Source organism: Mustela erminea, chromosome 5, assembly GCF_009829155.1.
Source record: "Mustela erminea isolate mMusErm1 chromosome 5, mMusErm1.Pri, whole genome shotgun sequence".
Classification (NCBI taxonomy): Eukaryota; Metazoa; Chordata; class Mammalia; order Carnivora; family Mustelidae; genus Mustela; species Mustela erminea.
The window spans coordinates 59,523,708-59,538,966 of record NC_045618.1 but is presented as its reverse complement, the minus strand read 5'-3'; the positions used below and the strand labels follow the sequence as shown (position 1 = coordinate 59,538,966).

The 15,259-nt window shown below is 36.2% G+C and overlaps 1 protein-coding gene across 1 annotated transcript in view; it reads right to left on the bottom strand.

Moving 5' to 3' along the window:
* Positions 1-681: 681 nt before the first annotated feature.
* The window catches only part of FAM98B (family with sequence similarity 98 member B), a 38,817-nt gene continuing 24,239 nt past the window's right edge, over positions 682-15,259 (bottom strand). The window contains exons 7-8 of the mRNA XM_032343242.1: positions 6,013-6,180; positions 682-3,746 (exon numbers count right to left, since the gene is read on the bottom strand). Coding sequence (XP_032199133.1) covers positions 3,336-3,746; positions 6,013-6,180 — 579 coding nt within the window. The 3' untranslated portion in view covers positions 682-3,335. The remainder of the gene's footprint in view (positions 3,747-6,012; positions 6,181-15,259) is intronic.

The window sequence follows — 15,259 nt, the reverse complement described above, 5'->3', positions numbered from 1 at the left end:
AAAACAAGTGTACAGATTGTAAAGGGTTTTTTTTAATACATAATGTAAGCTTTCTTTGTGTAATATTTATATGATAAAAGACATTAGGATCCCTACCAAATAGCTGTCTTGTGTTTCTTCTAGTTCATGAATATGTAGAAGCTTCTCTGGAATTTTTACTAAAATCCAAGCTGACACCACTTCCCTATTCTATTAACCAAACTGGGTTTTCCTGGAAGGAAAAGCAAAGCAACTAATTATTCATTTAAGTTATTCTAAACCTTCTTATAACATGAAGTAACAGTATAGAAATTTTCAACCTTTTCCTTTCTTACTGCATAAGGACTTACAGCAATCTCCAAATATTAAGCCTATAAATACTTAAGAATGGAGACAAATGTAAGGTTGTCTTTCTGTGGCTTTCGTCTTTAATTCAACAGTTCTAAGAAAACTAGCAAGTTTAGAACTTTGAAGTTGTACGTGAAATTGGTTCACTGAAATACAGTTCAGTCCAGTGTAGACCACCCAGAGCAATTCATTTGTGTTCATGACTACTTAGAGTGATTAAGAGGTAGCTATGACTTCCTCTTAATCCCAGCCAACTTTTGTTAAACCTGACCAATGAGGAGTGGGGGTAAATTCAATCATTCAAATTCCACTATGGAATGCATTCTGGTACATTCAGATGTGGGTGTATTTATCATTTTGGCAATTCCTAACACTTCATACAAATTAAGTCACACTGACAACCTGACACTGAAGGAGAGAGTAAACTGCCTCCTTTCTTCCATCTCCAGATTCCATCCCAAATTAATCTATCCTGTGCTCCTTATAAGGTATAATCTCATTGCTCAGAAGATTCCCTGGTCACAAATCTTTTTTGGGTCATCATACCTTCTCTTGACATAAATATAGGTAACTAAGCATTCTTGTTTGAAAGGTTTTTTTCTCTTTAGTGAACCAAGGTTTCCCTGATCTACAGAACACAAGGCCATAGGTTCAAAGAAAACACCTGGTCCCTTCTTCTACTGAGAGCTATGTGTAAAATGGATGGGGACACATATTCTTTATAAGGTCCAGGTAAGAGGTTAGTTACTTTAATCCAGAATTTCTCAGTTAAGTCATGTCTGTAGGTGCTATTAAGATACCAAAGGCTAGACTAAGGCAGGGAGGAAAAAAGGGGAGGGGGGGATGAATGAGGTAATAGGGGAAAAATGAAACTGAGATCTAGGCAAAAAGGAATGAAGAGGAGGCCCATAAAAAGATTTAGATTGTAGGAAACTGTAAAGTACCATTCATCATACTCTGCATTTGTACTGCAGTCAATTTATAAAACATTTTCACATTATGGCTGTTGATATCAAAGCCCCAAACTGCCTACTGCTAGTCTAATACTGCTCAGCACACTCTTCTACAAAACAAATTCTTCTTAAAAAAGAATATCATGAAAATCCTACCTTCCAGGGAAGAATAAGATATTAGGGTCTAGATCACCCTGTTTTTTATTTGAGTGAAGTTTATAGGAATATGTAAATAGGAGTGGTTCCAGCTCCAAAAGGATTCCAGGAATGATAAATCAGGTAAGATTTACAGTGAGTATAGTGGGTAACTCAACAGCACTCCTATGAAGTTACAAGGAAATCTTACAAAAATGGATAAATTAATGTTTCTGCCATTGTTTACCACAAACCTTTAGTGATGAAAGCAGTTGTAAACCCCTTCTGTATCAGCAACTATACTCCAGTAGTCTTTGATTACATACTTTTAAAAATTATTTATTTTTCAGAGTTCATAGCTATTGAAAAGAATCCTTTTTTCCCAACTATCACAAATTAAATTAAGTATCTTCATTAAATATAAACACATTTTTAAAATCTACTTTACAAATAATCTAAAGTTTGTTTTCCTATCCTGAACAAATTCCTTTAAAGAGTTAGCTTGAAAAATACACGGCAAAGACTGTAGTATATACACAATATCTAAAGTTTTAACATAATTTTAGATTTCACTACAGGGTTTACTTTATAAAGCAAAACAAAACAACAACAATGAAACTGCCAAATTTCTATCTGTTGAGTTTGCTAGATCACAAAAAGTTGTTATGCACAGGTCAACCAAGAGCCCACACTGGGATACACATTTTACAGTGGGAATGAAAAAGTGTGTGTAACTATCTTATCTAACTCTCTATACTAAGAGAAAAATGTGTTACTTGGCCCACTTCACAACAAGCCCTCAATAAATGGTACTTGTACTCAAGTCTTTATGAAACGATCTGAGAAGAGTGCAAGTGTCACCATTCCTCATTTGACAAATGAGGACAAATCAATCCTTGAGAACTATGGTCATTTCAGCCCACAGTACCCCCTGGGTTAGTGCCATGATTCAAATTCACAACTCTTGATCTCCAAACCTGCTCCAACCACCAAAATACATGTAACCATTCCCTGACTCTGTTTCCCAAATTGAGCTTATGAATCAGAATTTCCAAGGGATGCCAAGATCCTACCTCTGATGGACTGACACTGGCAATTACTGCCCTAATCTTGAACAATGTAGCTCAGCCTGCTTTTAATATTCAAACACCTAAGGTGATGGCACAAATAATGAAGAGACGGGTTTATATGAAGAATATTTTTTACACCACCATGTAAAATTATTACTTGTCCTCATCCCTTTAGAGTAATTCTGACCTCAGTCTTTAACTTGTTTCTTAAACAAAATCACAGATTTCAAATCCACCTGGAAAATAAATCAAATATGCATAGCAAAAAGCAGGCTTAAGCTTCAGTTAATGGACCTTTAACAGAAACCCTGGTCAGAGGAATTGCTGCCTATAAAAGAACAAACAAGTCATGACAGCTATCTATTGAACACAACTATTAGATCTGTCCCGTTCCCTATTTCATAAAGTATAATAATCAAATACAAAACACAGCCACAGGAATACAGATGAGGCAATAGTCTATATTCCTTTCCATTACAAGTTGGGTAATTTATGTTTCAAACCTGAATAAAATACAGGTAACAATCTAAATTCAATCATGACAATAAAATACTTTCCATTTTCCAAGTATGATGGTAATAAATATTTACATTTTTAAAAATAATTTTTGCTCATTTTTTGTTTTTTAAAAAGACATGCTCAGGGGTACACAGAATATGGAAAAATCATCACTCTAAGAGATCAAATGGTAGTATAAAACAATACTCTTACAGATTAACCCAATTCAAGAATGGTATAGGGAATCTAACATGGTGTTTACTTCAAAAATGACATTCAAGTATGTTATCTACAACACTATAGCTAATGTCTCTGCCAAGAAGTAAGCACTGCTATCTAATTTTGGTAGATTTTAATATCTTCTATATCCACCGCCACCTCCTCCATATGGATCTCCATAACCTCTTCCACCATAGCCCCCTCTTCCACCATAGCCCCCTCCTCTTCCACCATAATCTCCCCTCCCCCCATAATCTCCTCTGCCTTGGAAACCTCCTCCTCTACCACCCCCTCCCCCGCTTCCTCCCCACCCTCCTCCTCCACCACCTCCTCCTCCACCACCTCCCCAACCTCCCCCACCTCCCCCACCTCCCCAACCACCTCTTCCACCCCCACCACCTCCTCGACCACCCCCACCACCTCCGCCACCCCAACCACCCCTTCCGCCGCCATCTTGTCTCTTTTGCCAAGGGGGCATTTCAGGGGGTGGTGGTTCAATTTCATTTGGCCGTCCTCCTCTGTCAGGCACCCTTCCCATCAACACCTGTGTGAAGAAACACTGTCTTTCAGTTTCTAATATTTTAGAACTTACAATTTATATAAAGGATTCAAGTGATACTGAACTTATTGTTCTAATAAAGAAACAGAAACCAAATATTTAAGGACATGAAAGCATCAGACATGCAGCATGAATTAATACTGAAAATAGAAATGTAATGTATCACAAATTCCTCACAGTGTGGACTACTTTTAAACAAGCCAGGGAAGGGAAGCCTGGGTGGCTCAAGTCGATTAAGCATCTGCCTTCGGCTCAGGCCATGATCCCAGGGTGCTGGGATTGATTCCATATCGGCCTCCTTGTTCAGTGAGGAGCCTGCTTCTCCCTCTGCCTGCTGCTCCCCCTCTTGTGCTTTCTCTGACAAATAAAATTTTTTTAAAAATTAAAAAAAAATCTGGGGAATATTGCTGAAACTTAAGGGCTTGTTAATTTTCTCTTGCTCAAATTTGTTTCCATATTCTGTAACAAATGCAGTACCCACCATAATAAAACATTTTTAGCAAAATAATTTCAATATACATAAATTATATACCCTATATTCATTAACCTTGTATCTATTTATACACAACTCTAGACTTTCCACTGCCATTCATTTGGTCATGGATTATCCAATAAAAAACTCTACTCCTAAACACATGTTATTTTAAAAGTATTACGTATATATGGTAACATGTGAATTTAATGAGATGTTAGAGATGAGTATGACTATAATCCAAGGTATCCCTCTAAAGATACAGGGATTCTCAATGAACTATTCCTTTCTTATCAAACTTAAGCTCACTAATTTTCAATGATGATACTAGATACTATATATTATCATAGAGAAAATAAAGTCTCGATAGGCTCTTTTAACCATGCTTCACAATACTTGAAGGATAAGCCAGGAAGAGTTTGATTTTAAGGCCCCAGCCTTCTGTAGAAAGGGGCTACTTTATATGTCCATAAATACAGACTGACAGTGCTAACAAAGAAAGCTAGGAGACTAGCTTCCTGCTCGTCTCTTTCAGGAAAGAAGGTAAAACAGTAACTGCCTCAACCAAAATGACCTACAAATCGGTTTGATTCTACTTCCATTGATCCTCTAATCAAAACCATGTTTTAGTAATTTATGTCATAAATTAAAGACAAAAAGTACAACATCCTTACTGTGGGGCAATGTTGGAAGAATGCAAACATTCTCTTCAAGTCACCAATAATATGTCCTAATTACCAAATGCAAAAAAAACAGCTTTTCTTGGTGGTTATTTTTATTGGTCTCTCCACAAAACAAAGGTGCTATGTTGGTGACCACATGGGGACACTGCTCCAAGAACTGATAAAACTGCCTTCAAATAGACTACAAATTATAAACTTGGAAAAGAGATGGGCAATGTCACTTAAAGTAGAACTCTTAATCCCATCAGACTAGATCATAACCTGATAGAAGATACTAAGTAACATATTTAAAGACAGAACAGTTTCAAAAGGCAGAGGAGGCTGATCTAAAATAGAAGAGGAAGGAACAAACACTGGTGACTAACTTAGCAATAATCAACAAGTCGACTTTATATACCAACACCCCAATAGCAAGATATACTTTATCAAGTACACTTTTTTTGCTGAGTAACAATGTTTCAAAATTGCCCAAATCCCTTCTTTTTGCTCTAAATACATAAAGTGCTCTAAATACAGAGCACATGCCAATCAAACTGACAAATCTAGATTATTGCCATCGCTGCTGTTGTAAAAAATTCAATCTCTTTGAGCCTGTTTTAAAGCAATGCTGGAGAAATAGATTTATACTCTTCATCAGAAAATGGAACCTCCAAAAGATTCACTAACCTACCCAAGGTCTATGTAAATGACAGAACTGGAATATGAATCCAGACCTATAGGTCTCCAAAGCATGTACTCTTCCTTTACACCAAGGATATAAGGAACCTGTCAGTACCTGAAACAACTACTGCAGATTTTTACTGACAAAAAATAAATACATTCTTGAAAAGAAGGCAAATAATTCCTCCTAAAGTTACTGATAAAATCAATTCTTAATTACTCTAATTCAAATAAAACTGTGGTTCGATTTATGAACATGGAGATTCAAATGAACATGCACAAGCAAAACATAACTAAGCCTGGATGAACTGAAATAATTTTGCCACTTTCTGTTCTAGAAGTTTACCAGGGTGTAAGAGAAAAATGGATTGAAATCAGTAAAAACATCAAATGAAGATATAAATTCATTCTCCACCATACTGAAAGAAAAACCAACCTTATTAATGGCACATGCCGTCTTCTCTCGGCTGGAGCCACTACTTGTTCTAATGATCTTGGACAGATCTTCACGAGCAGCAAGCAGATGTGCCAGTGTAATCGTTGTCTTGGGTGATAAAGCATAACGCTTAGGCTGGTAAATTCTTGCTATGTCATCTGTTTTTACCTAAATAACCAAAGAAAGAGGAAAAAAGAGCCAAAGAACATTACAATAAAAGAACAATGGCAATCATCACCTTCAGAAAGAAGAAAGAATAAAGAGATAACGCAAGAAGAAACAGAAAAGAATAAAACATTTAAATCTCATCATTTGTATGAAAAAACAGACCAACAGATGCCAAATAATATATAATTACCAATAGCAAGTCATTAAAAAATAACACACAAAAAAGATTCCATCAATACTAGCTAACAAAAAAATACTTAAAAATAGCTTTAACCAAAAACACATATAGGACGTTTAAGAAGGAAACATTAGCAAGGCTTTTAAAAACAAAAAGAAAACTTGAATCCACCGTTAAGAATATAGCTTACAATTTACAAATAAAAGTTACATGCATTAATATTCCTAGTAGTAGTTAATACAGGAAAAAATGTTTAAAATAAGAAATTATGGCATCATTATATGATAAAATATAATGCAGTCATAAACAAGATACTGAAAGGAAGTACTGCTACATTCAGTAACAATGGATAAACCTTGAAAGCATTGTGCTAAGCTATCAGACATAAAATGCCACATACTGTATGATTCCACTTACATGAACTGTCAGAATAGGTAATCAAGAAAGAAGCAGATCACAGTGGTAGCTGTCAGGGGAGGGAGACAGGGAGTATTGGGAATGACTGCTAATGAGTACATGTTTCTTTTTAGGGTGATGGAAATGTTTTGGAATTAGACAATAGTAATGGTTACCAAAATACAGTGAATTTACCAAAAACCACCCAATTGTGCACTTTAAGATGGCAAGTTTTATTGCAAAAAAATTAAAAATTAATTTTTTAAAAGAGTTTCTATTTATTTGAGAGAGAGAGAGACAGTGAGAGAGCACACGCACAAGTGGAGGAGAGGCAGGCAGAGGAAGAGGGAAAAGCAGGCTCCCAGCTGAGCAGGGAGCTGGACATGGGACTCGATCTCAGGACCCCAGGATCATGACCTGAGCCAAAGTCGACGCTTAACTGACTGAGCCACCCAGGCGCTTCCTAAAAATTAACTTTAAAAAGAATATTAAAACCTTTAGAGGTATGGGACAATGATCAGAATACAGTGGAAAAAAAGTAAACTATATAATTATACTCAGTCTTATCTCAACACTAGCAAAATAATGAAGAAATCAGACTAATAAACATATATAATCTTTCCAAAGGGCAATTCTAGAGTATGCACCAAAACATTAAAATTTATACATACTGTTTCATCAAGAAATTCCATTTTAAGAATACATCATGGACATGAACAAAAATTTAACTGCTGAGCATATCATTAGAGGGTCAGACAAAATTAAAGAAAACCTCAGTATCAATACAGTATACTTATATGATAAAATATTCTACAAAGAGTTTGAACGCTGTAGAACAATATTTTATGAGTCATTCAACAATCTCAGACACATGAAATGGGGTGAAATGACAACGATATATTAAATTTAACAAGAAAACTCGTGTATAATTGCATATATTCATATAATTAATTGGAAAGGATCAACTGAGAGGACAAAACTGACCTAAAATAGCCTAAGAAGAAGAATTTTGAGAAATCATCCAGACTAAGGAATAAAGAACAAAAAAGACAATTTTGACCTAAACATGATGAAAAAAAGACCAAGATGAGAAGATAATTATCAAGGTATTGCCGAAAGGCATATTTTCTCAAAGTCTCCAACTTTAAGACTAAGAAAGAGTCAACACGTCTACAATGTTTTAAATGGTGTTGGAATGAACTGTCCCTCTTAATTTTAAAACAACATACCAAAACTCATTTTGGATTTCTGGGTAAATTTAAGGACAATAGTGAAAACATCCTAAGTTAGCATGTTGAGACACCTTTAATCCACTACATTTCGCAATTTTTCTTATATTCTCAAATTCCTTTTTCCCATTAAAATTCTATCAGGTTAAGGGGTACCTGGGTGGCTCCGCCACTTAAATGCCTGCCTTTGGCTCAGGTCATGATCTCAGTCCTGGGATCAAGGTCTGTATCAGGCTCCCAGCTCAGCAAGGAGTCTGCTTCTCCCTCTGCCTCTGCTCTTCCATCCCACCCACACTCAGTCACGGGCACACTCTCTCTCAAATAAATAATCTTTAAAAAAAGAAAATTCTATCATATTAAACTGGAGAACCAAATACATAAAGCAACTCCAGTTAAAGTTACCAGAAATGAATAAAATTGGTATCTCCCAAACATCTGAACTTTATTCCATTTCTTGAGGTCCCCAATCATGTCATCTACTTCTTTGTTAACTCACAGCTCTTAGAGTATCTTAGAGTATCTGGGTATCTTGCATACAACAGTCACTCCAGTGACAAGGACACACACACACACACACACACACACACACACACATTTCTGGAATTTATCCTGGTGCACATGGAGAACACAAACAGGCTTACCCCATCTGAGAAGCTGATTAGGTATTATGGATACAGAGATCTTCCAAAAATGTTCTATACCTGATCATATAGGATACTGAAATGCTCATCCAGAACCAGGTACATCATAATGCCTGACACATATGAGGTGCTGAATAAATGTTTATTGAGAGAAAAGACATGAATGACAGTCTACAACTCTGCCTTATAGATATTCGATTACCATGATAAAATTTTTTTCTCAGAGGAGGGTTCAGACAGTGGCATAGAGGATCCCGAAACTCACATCCTCCCCTGGTCAAAACAAATACACAGATACACAGATACATGAAAAGTAAGTCCCTCAGAAAAAGCTCTGAAAACTGAATAAATAGAGCCTCCACAAAGAGGAACTAAGAGGCAGCATCAAGAGAAGTAGGAGTGGCGGAGACCTCCTTTCACCAAGGGGAAAAAAACCCCAAAAAACCCACACCAGGCACAGCCATCCACAGTTGGGAAAGAATCTCAAAAACATGGAATGTCTCCCTGAGGAGTGAAGGGTTAGAGCTCAACAGAGGCACTCCAAGAATTATATCTGACACAAGAGAAATAAGTCCCCCAAAGTTAGACTTTGGAAACAGAGATTACAACCAGGAAAACCACTAAGCTACACAGAAGAGAAAATCTGTTCTTAAAGGGCTCACTGAACCCAGAACCCAAAGATAAAACACAGGTTGGAAAAGAACCCAGAGCATGGGTAAACGTGTCCACTCTCTAGTCCTGGGGGTGCCTGGCAGGCACAGAGAGGCAAGCAACTGTTGAGATATACTCTAGGGATGGAAACACTGTTATGTGACAGTTTTGAGATCACATTCTACTTTGCTAGTGTTGATGCTTGCAGGCACCATCTTGGAACTCTCAATCTAACGTGCTAATGCTGGCAGTGCTCCACTGAGAGCCTCATTCACAGGCAGAGTCCCATAAATAATGGAGTCCCATACACAGCTCACACAGACAATGCCCCTTGAGCAGGTGGCACTGGTGATCGGGAGGAAGTGCACTTCTGGACTACACAAAGCCACAAAGTCCTTTAAGACTGGGAGAGACAGCCAATTTGCCTAATACATACAGAGAGAGTCAGACAAAATGAGGAAACAGAGAAATACATTCCATATGAAATAAAAAACAAAACCCAGTAAAAGATCTTAATGAAACAGAAGTTATCTATCTGAAACAATTCAAAGTAATGGGCATAAAGATGCTCATCAACTCAGGAGAAAAACAGGTGAAGCGAGAATTTCAACAGTATAAGACTGTACCAATCACAGCTGAAACACTCAATAAATGAAATAAAGAAGATAGGAGGGAATCAAATGCATATTAAATGAGAAGAACAGAGAGTGACCTGGAAGATAAGGTAGTGGAAATCACCTGCTCACAACACAAAAAGCAAAAAGAATTTTTATAAAATGAGGATTGTTTAAGGGAACTCCAAGGCATCAAATGTACCAATATTTGCATTATAGGGGTCCCAGAAGGAGAAAAGAGAAAAAAGAGAGGCAAAAACTTATTTGAAACAATAATGGCTGTAAACTTCCCTAACCTGGGAACGAAAGGGACATCCAGGTCCAAGAAGCAATACGAGTCCCAAACAAAGAGATCCATACCACAACATATAAGTAAAATATCAAAAGCTAAAGATAAGGAGAGAACTTTAAAGACAAGAGAAAAAACAACTAGTTATATACAAGGAAACTCCCATAAGTATATTCATAAGTATATTAGCTGATTTTTTTCAGCAAAATTCTGGCAGACCAGAAAGGAGTGACATGATCTCTTTGATGTGCTGAAAGGAAAACTTAAAACCAAGAATATCCAGCAGGGTTATCATTCAGAATTAGCAGGGAGGTAAGAATTTCCCATACAAACTAAAGCTAACAGAGTTCATCAACACTACACAGATCTTATAAGAAATGTTAAAAGGATTCTTTAAGCAGAAATGAAAAGCCATGACTAGAAATAATATATAAAAGAAAAAAATCTCACTGGTAAAGGCAATTATATAATTAAGGTAGTGGATCAACCATTTATAAAGCTAGTATGAAGGCTAAAAGACAAAAGTAGTAAAATCAACTATAACTACAGTAATTTGTTAAGGATACATAAAATAAAGTGATATACTGTATGATGCCAAAAACATACAATGTTGGTGGGGATGGGAAATAAACAATGTAGTGCTTTTAGTATGCATTCATCAACTCATTCCACGTGACCATCAACTTAAAACAGACCATTATACACATAGGTTGTTATATATAAAATTCATGGTAACCAAAACCAAAACCTACGATACACAAAAAATAAAGCAAAGAGAAGCTAAACATAAGACTACAGAAGGGCATCAAACTACAAGGAAAGAGAGCAAGGCAAGAAGAAAAGACAGTGAAGAACTACAAAAATAACTGGAAAACAATTAACATAATGGCAATTCTGGCAAAAATGGCAATACACATATCAATAATACTTAAAATGTTAATAAAATAAACTCCAGTCAAAACACACAGGATGGCTGAACAGATAAAAGAAAAAGATCCAGGGCGCCTGGGTGGCTCAGTGGGTTAAGCCGCTGCCTTCGGCTCAGGTCATGATCCCAGAGTCCTGGGATCGAGTCCTGCATCGGGCTCTCTGCTCAGCAGGGAGCCTGCTTCCCTCTCTCTCTCTGCCTGCCTCTCTGTCTACTTGTAATCTCTGTCTGTCAAATAAACAAATAAAAAAAAAAAAAAAGAACAAGATCCATTTATATGCTGCCTATAAGAGACTTACTTCAGATCTAAAGATACACAGGGACTAAAAATAATGGAATAAAAAAAGGTATTACATTCAAATGGAAAAGGAAAGAAAACTGGACACCCACACTTGTATCAGACAAAACAGACTTTAAAACAAAGAACAGGGACACCTGGTTGGCTCAGCCAGGTAAGCATCTGCCTTCAGCTCAGGTCATGATCATGGGATCCTGGGACTGAGCCCCAAATCAGGCTCCCTGCTCAGCAAGGAGCCTGCTTTTCCCTCTGCTGCTCTCTCTCTCTCAAATACATAAATAAAAAATCTTAAAAACAAAGACCATAATGAAAGATACACCGGGGTATTACATAACAAAGAGGGGGGATACCCAACAACAGGACATAACATTTATAAATATTTATGAACCCAACACAGGAGCACCTAGATATATAAAGCAAATTAACAGACATAAAAGAAGAAGTTGAGAGCAATACAGTAATAGTGGGGACTTCAACATCTCACTTACAACTATGAATAGATCATCCAAACAGAAAAATCAACAAGGAAACACTGGCCTTAAAAAACACATTAAACCAAATGGACTTAAAAAATATACATAGAACATTCCATACAAAATCAGAATACATATTCTTTTCAAAGGTATGTGGAACATTCCTCAGGATAGAACAGACGTTAAGTCACAAAACAAGTATCAATAAATTTAAGACTGAAATCATACCATTCATCTCTTCTAGCCACAACTGCACCAAACTAGAAATCAATTACAAGAAGAAAACTGGAAAAAACAAAATGTGGAAACCAAGCAACATGTATTAAACAACCAAAGAGTCAATGAAGAAATCATAGAGAAAATTTTAAAATACTGAGATGATGAAAATGGAAACATTCCAAAATCTATGGGATGCAAAAAAGCTGTTCTGAGAGGGAAGCCCATGGCAATACAGGCTTACCTGAAAAAAGAAAAGAAAACTCAAATATGCTACACCTAAAGGAACTAGAAAAAGAACAACAACAAAGCCCAAAGCCAGCAGAAGAAAGGAAATAATATAGATCACAACAGAAATAAATGCACTACAGACTTAAAAAAAAAAAAAAAAGAAAGAAAGAAACAATGAATTGATTGATTCTCTGAAGATAAACAAAATTGACAAACCTTTAGTCAGACTCATCCAGGAAAAAAAGAAAGAGCCCAAATGGAATTAGAAATGAAAGAGAAGTTATAATCAATAGTACCAAAATACAAAGTGTCATAACAGACTATTATTGAACAATTATATGCCAATAAATTGGACAACTTAAAGAAACTAATAAACTCCCAGAAATGTACAATCTTCCAAGACTGAACCATGAAGAAACAGAAAATATGAATACACTGATTATTAGCAATGAAATTCAATCAGTCATCAAAAAACTCCCAACAAAAAAAAAGTCCAGGACCAGAGAGTGTCACAGTTAAGTTCTACCAAACACTTAAAGAAGAACTAATATCCTTCTCCAACTATTCCTTAAAATTGAAGAGGATGGAATGCTTCCATACTCCTTTTTAAAGGCCACCGTTCACCTGAAACCAGACAAGGACACTAACAAAAATAAATTACAGGCCAATATCCCCGATAAACATAGAATCAAGTCCTCAACAGATGATTCGCAAAAGGAATTCAACAATACATTAAAAATACGTAATCAAGGGGGATTTATTCTACAGATACAAGTTGGTTTAACATCTGCAAATCAAATGTGATATACCACATTAGTGACATGAAGGATAAAAATCGTATGATCTGGGGTGCCTGGGTGGCTCAGTCATTAAGTGTCTGCCTTCGGCTTGGGTCATGATCCTGGAGTCCTGGGATTGAGCCCAGCATCGGGCTCCCTGCTCCGCAGGGGGCCTGCTTCTCCCTCTCCCACTCCCCCTGCTTGTGTTCCTGCTCTTGCTCTCTCTGTCAAATAAATAAATAAAACCTTTTTTAAAAAAAAAATTGTATGATTTATCATCTCAATAGATGCAGAAAAAATATCTAACAAAATTCAGCATTTATTAATGATAAAAACTCTCAACAAAATGGGTAATGTACTTCAACATAATAAAAGCCATATATGACAAACCCACTGTAAACATCACACTCAACAGTGAAAAGCTCCAAAGTTTTTTCTCTAGGATCAGGAACAGAACAAGGATGCCTAATTCTTGCTACTGTTACTCAACATTGTACTAGACGTGCTAGCCACAGGTATTAGGCAAGGGGAATAAAAAGCCATCCAAACTGAAAGTAAGAAGCAAAACTGTCATTATGTGTAGATGACAGGAGATTGCATATAGAAAACCCTAAGGACTACAACAAAAAACCTATTAAAACTAATAAATGAATTCAGTAAAGTTGCAGGATACACAATTTATACACAGAAATCTGTTGTGTTTCTATATACTAATAACTATCTGAAAGAGTCAATAAGAAAATAATTCCATTTATAACTGCATAAAAACAAAACAAAACCTAGGAATAAATTTACTAAGGAATGAAAAGATCTGTACAATGAAAATTATAAGACAATGATGAAAGAAACTGAAGACAATATAAATAAATGGAAAGACATACATACTCAAGGATTAGAAGAATTAGTATTGTTAAAATGTCCATACTATTCAATACGTACACAATGGAATATTATGCAGCCATCAAAAGAAAGGAACTCTTGCCATCTGCAATGACATGGATGGAACTAGAGGGTATTACACTGAGCAAAATAAGTCAGAGAAAGACAATTATCATATGATCTCTCTGATATGAGGAATCTGAGAGGTAGGGCAGGGAGTTGTGGGGGGTAGGGAAGGGAAAAATGAAGCAAGATGGGATCAGGAGGGAGACGAACCATAAGAGAATCCTAATCTCACAAAACAAACTGAGGGTTGCTTGGGGGTGAGGGTGGGGGTAGGGATAGGGCGGCTGGGTTATGGCCATTGGGGAGGGTATGTGCTATGCTGAGTGCTGTGAAATGTGTAAGCCTGACGATTAACAGACCTGTACCCCTGCGGCAAATAATACATTATATGTTAATAAAAATAATTTTTTTAAAATGTCCACACTACTCAAAGCAATCTAGAGATTCAATGCAATCTCTATAAAAACACCAATGGCATTTTTCACAGAACCAGACTACTACTACTAAAATAATACTAAAATTCATATGCAACCAGAAAAGATACCAAATAGCAAAAGCAATTGTGAGAAAGAACAAAGCTGGACATATCACACTCCCTGATTATAAACTATACACAAGCTATAGAAATCAAAACGGTATGGTACTAGCACAAAAACCAGACAAATAGATCACCGTAGCATAGTAGAAAGACCAAAAATAAACCCATGCTTATATGGTCAATTAACATACAACAACAGAGCAAGAATATACAATGGGGAAAGGACAGTCTCTTCAATAAATGGTGCTAGGAAAACTGGACAGCTACATGCATAAGAATGAACCTGGACTCCCTTCCTACATCATCCATAAAAATAAACTCAAAATGGATTAAAGATCTAAAATAAGAACTGAACCTATAAAATTCCTAAAAGAAAACAGTAAGCTCTTTGGGATCAGTTTTAGCAGGTTTTTTTGTTTGTTTGTTTTTTAATCTGTCTCCTCAGGGAGAGACAGTAAAAGCAAAAAAAATAAAATAAGCAAATGAGACAATATTAAATAAGAAAGCTTATGCACAGCAAGGAAAACCAATAAAACTAAACAGCAACCTAGTGAATATGAGATGTTAATATATAATGATGTTACCAATAAAGGTTTAACATCCAAAAAATGTTAGACATAAAGATATAAAGTATTCATACAACTCATTATCAAAAAAACTTAGATTAAAAAAT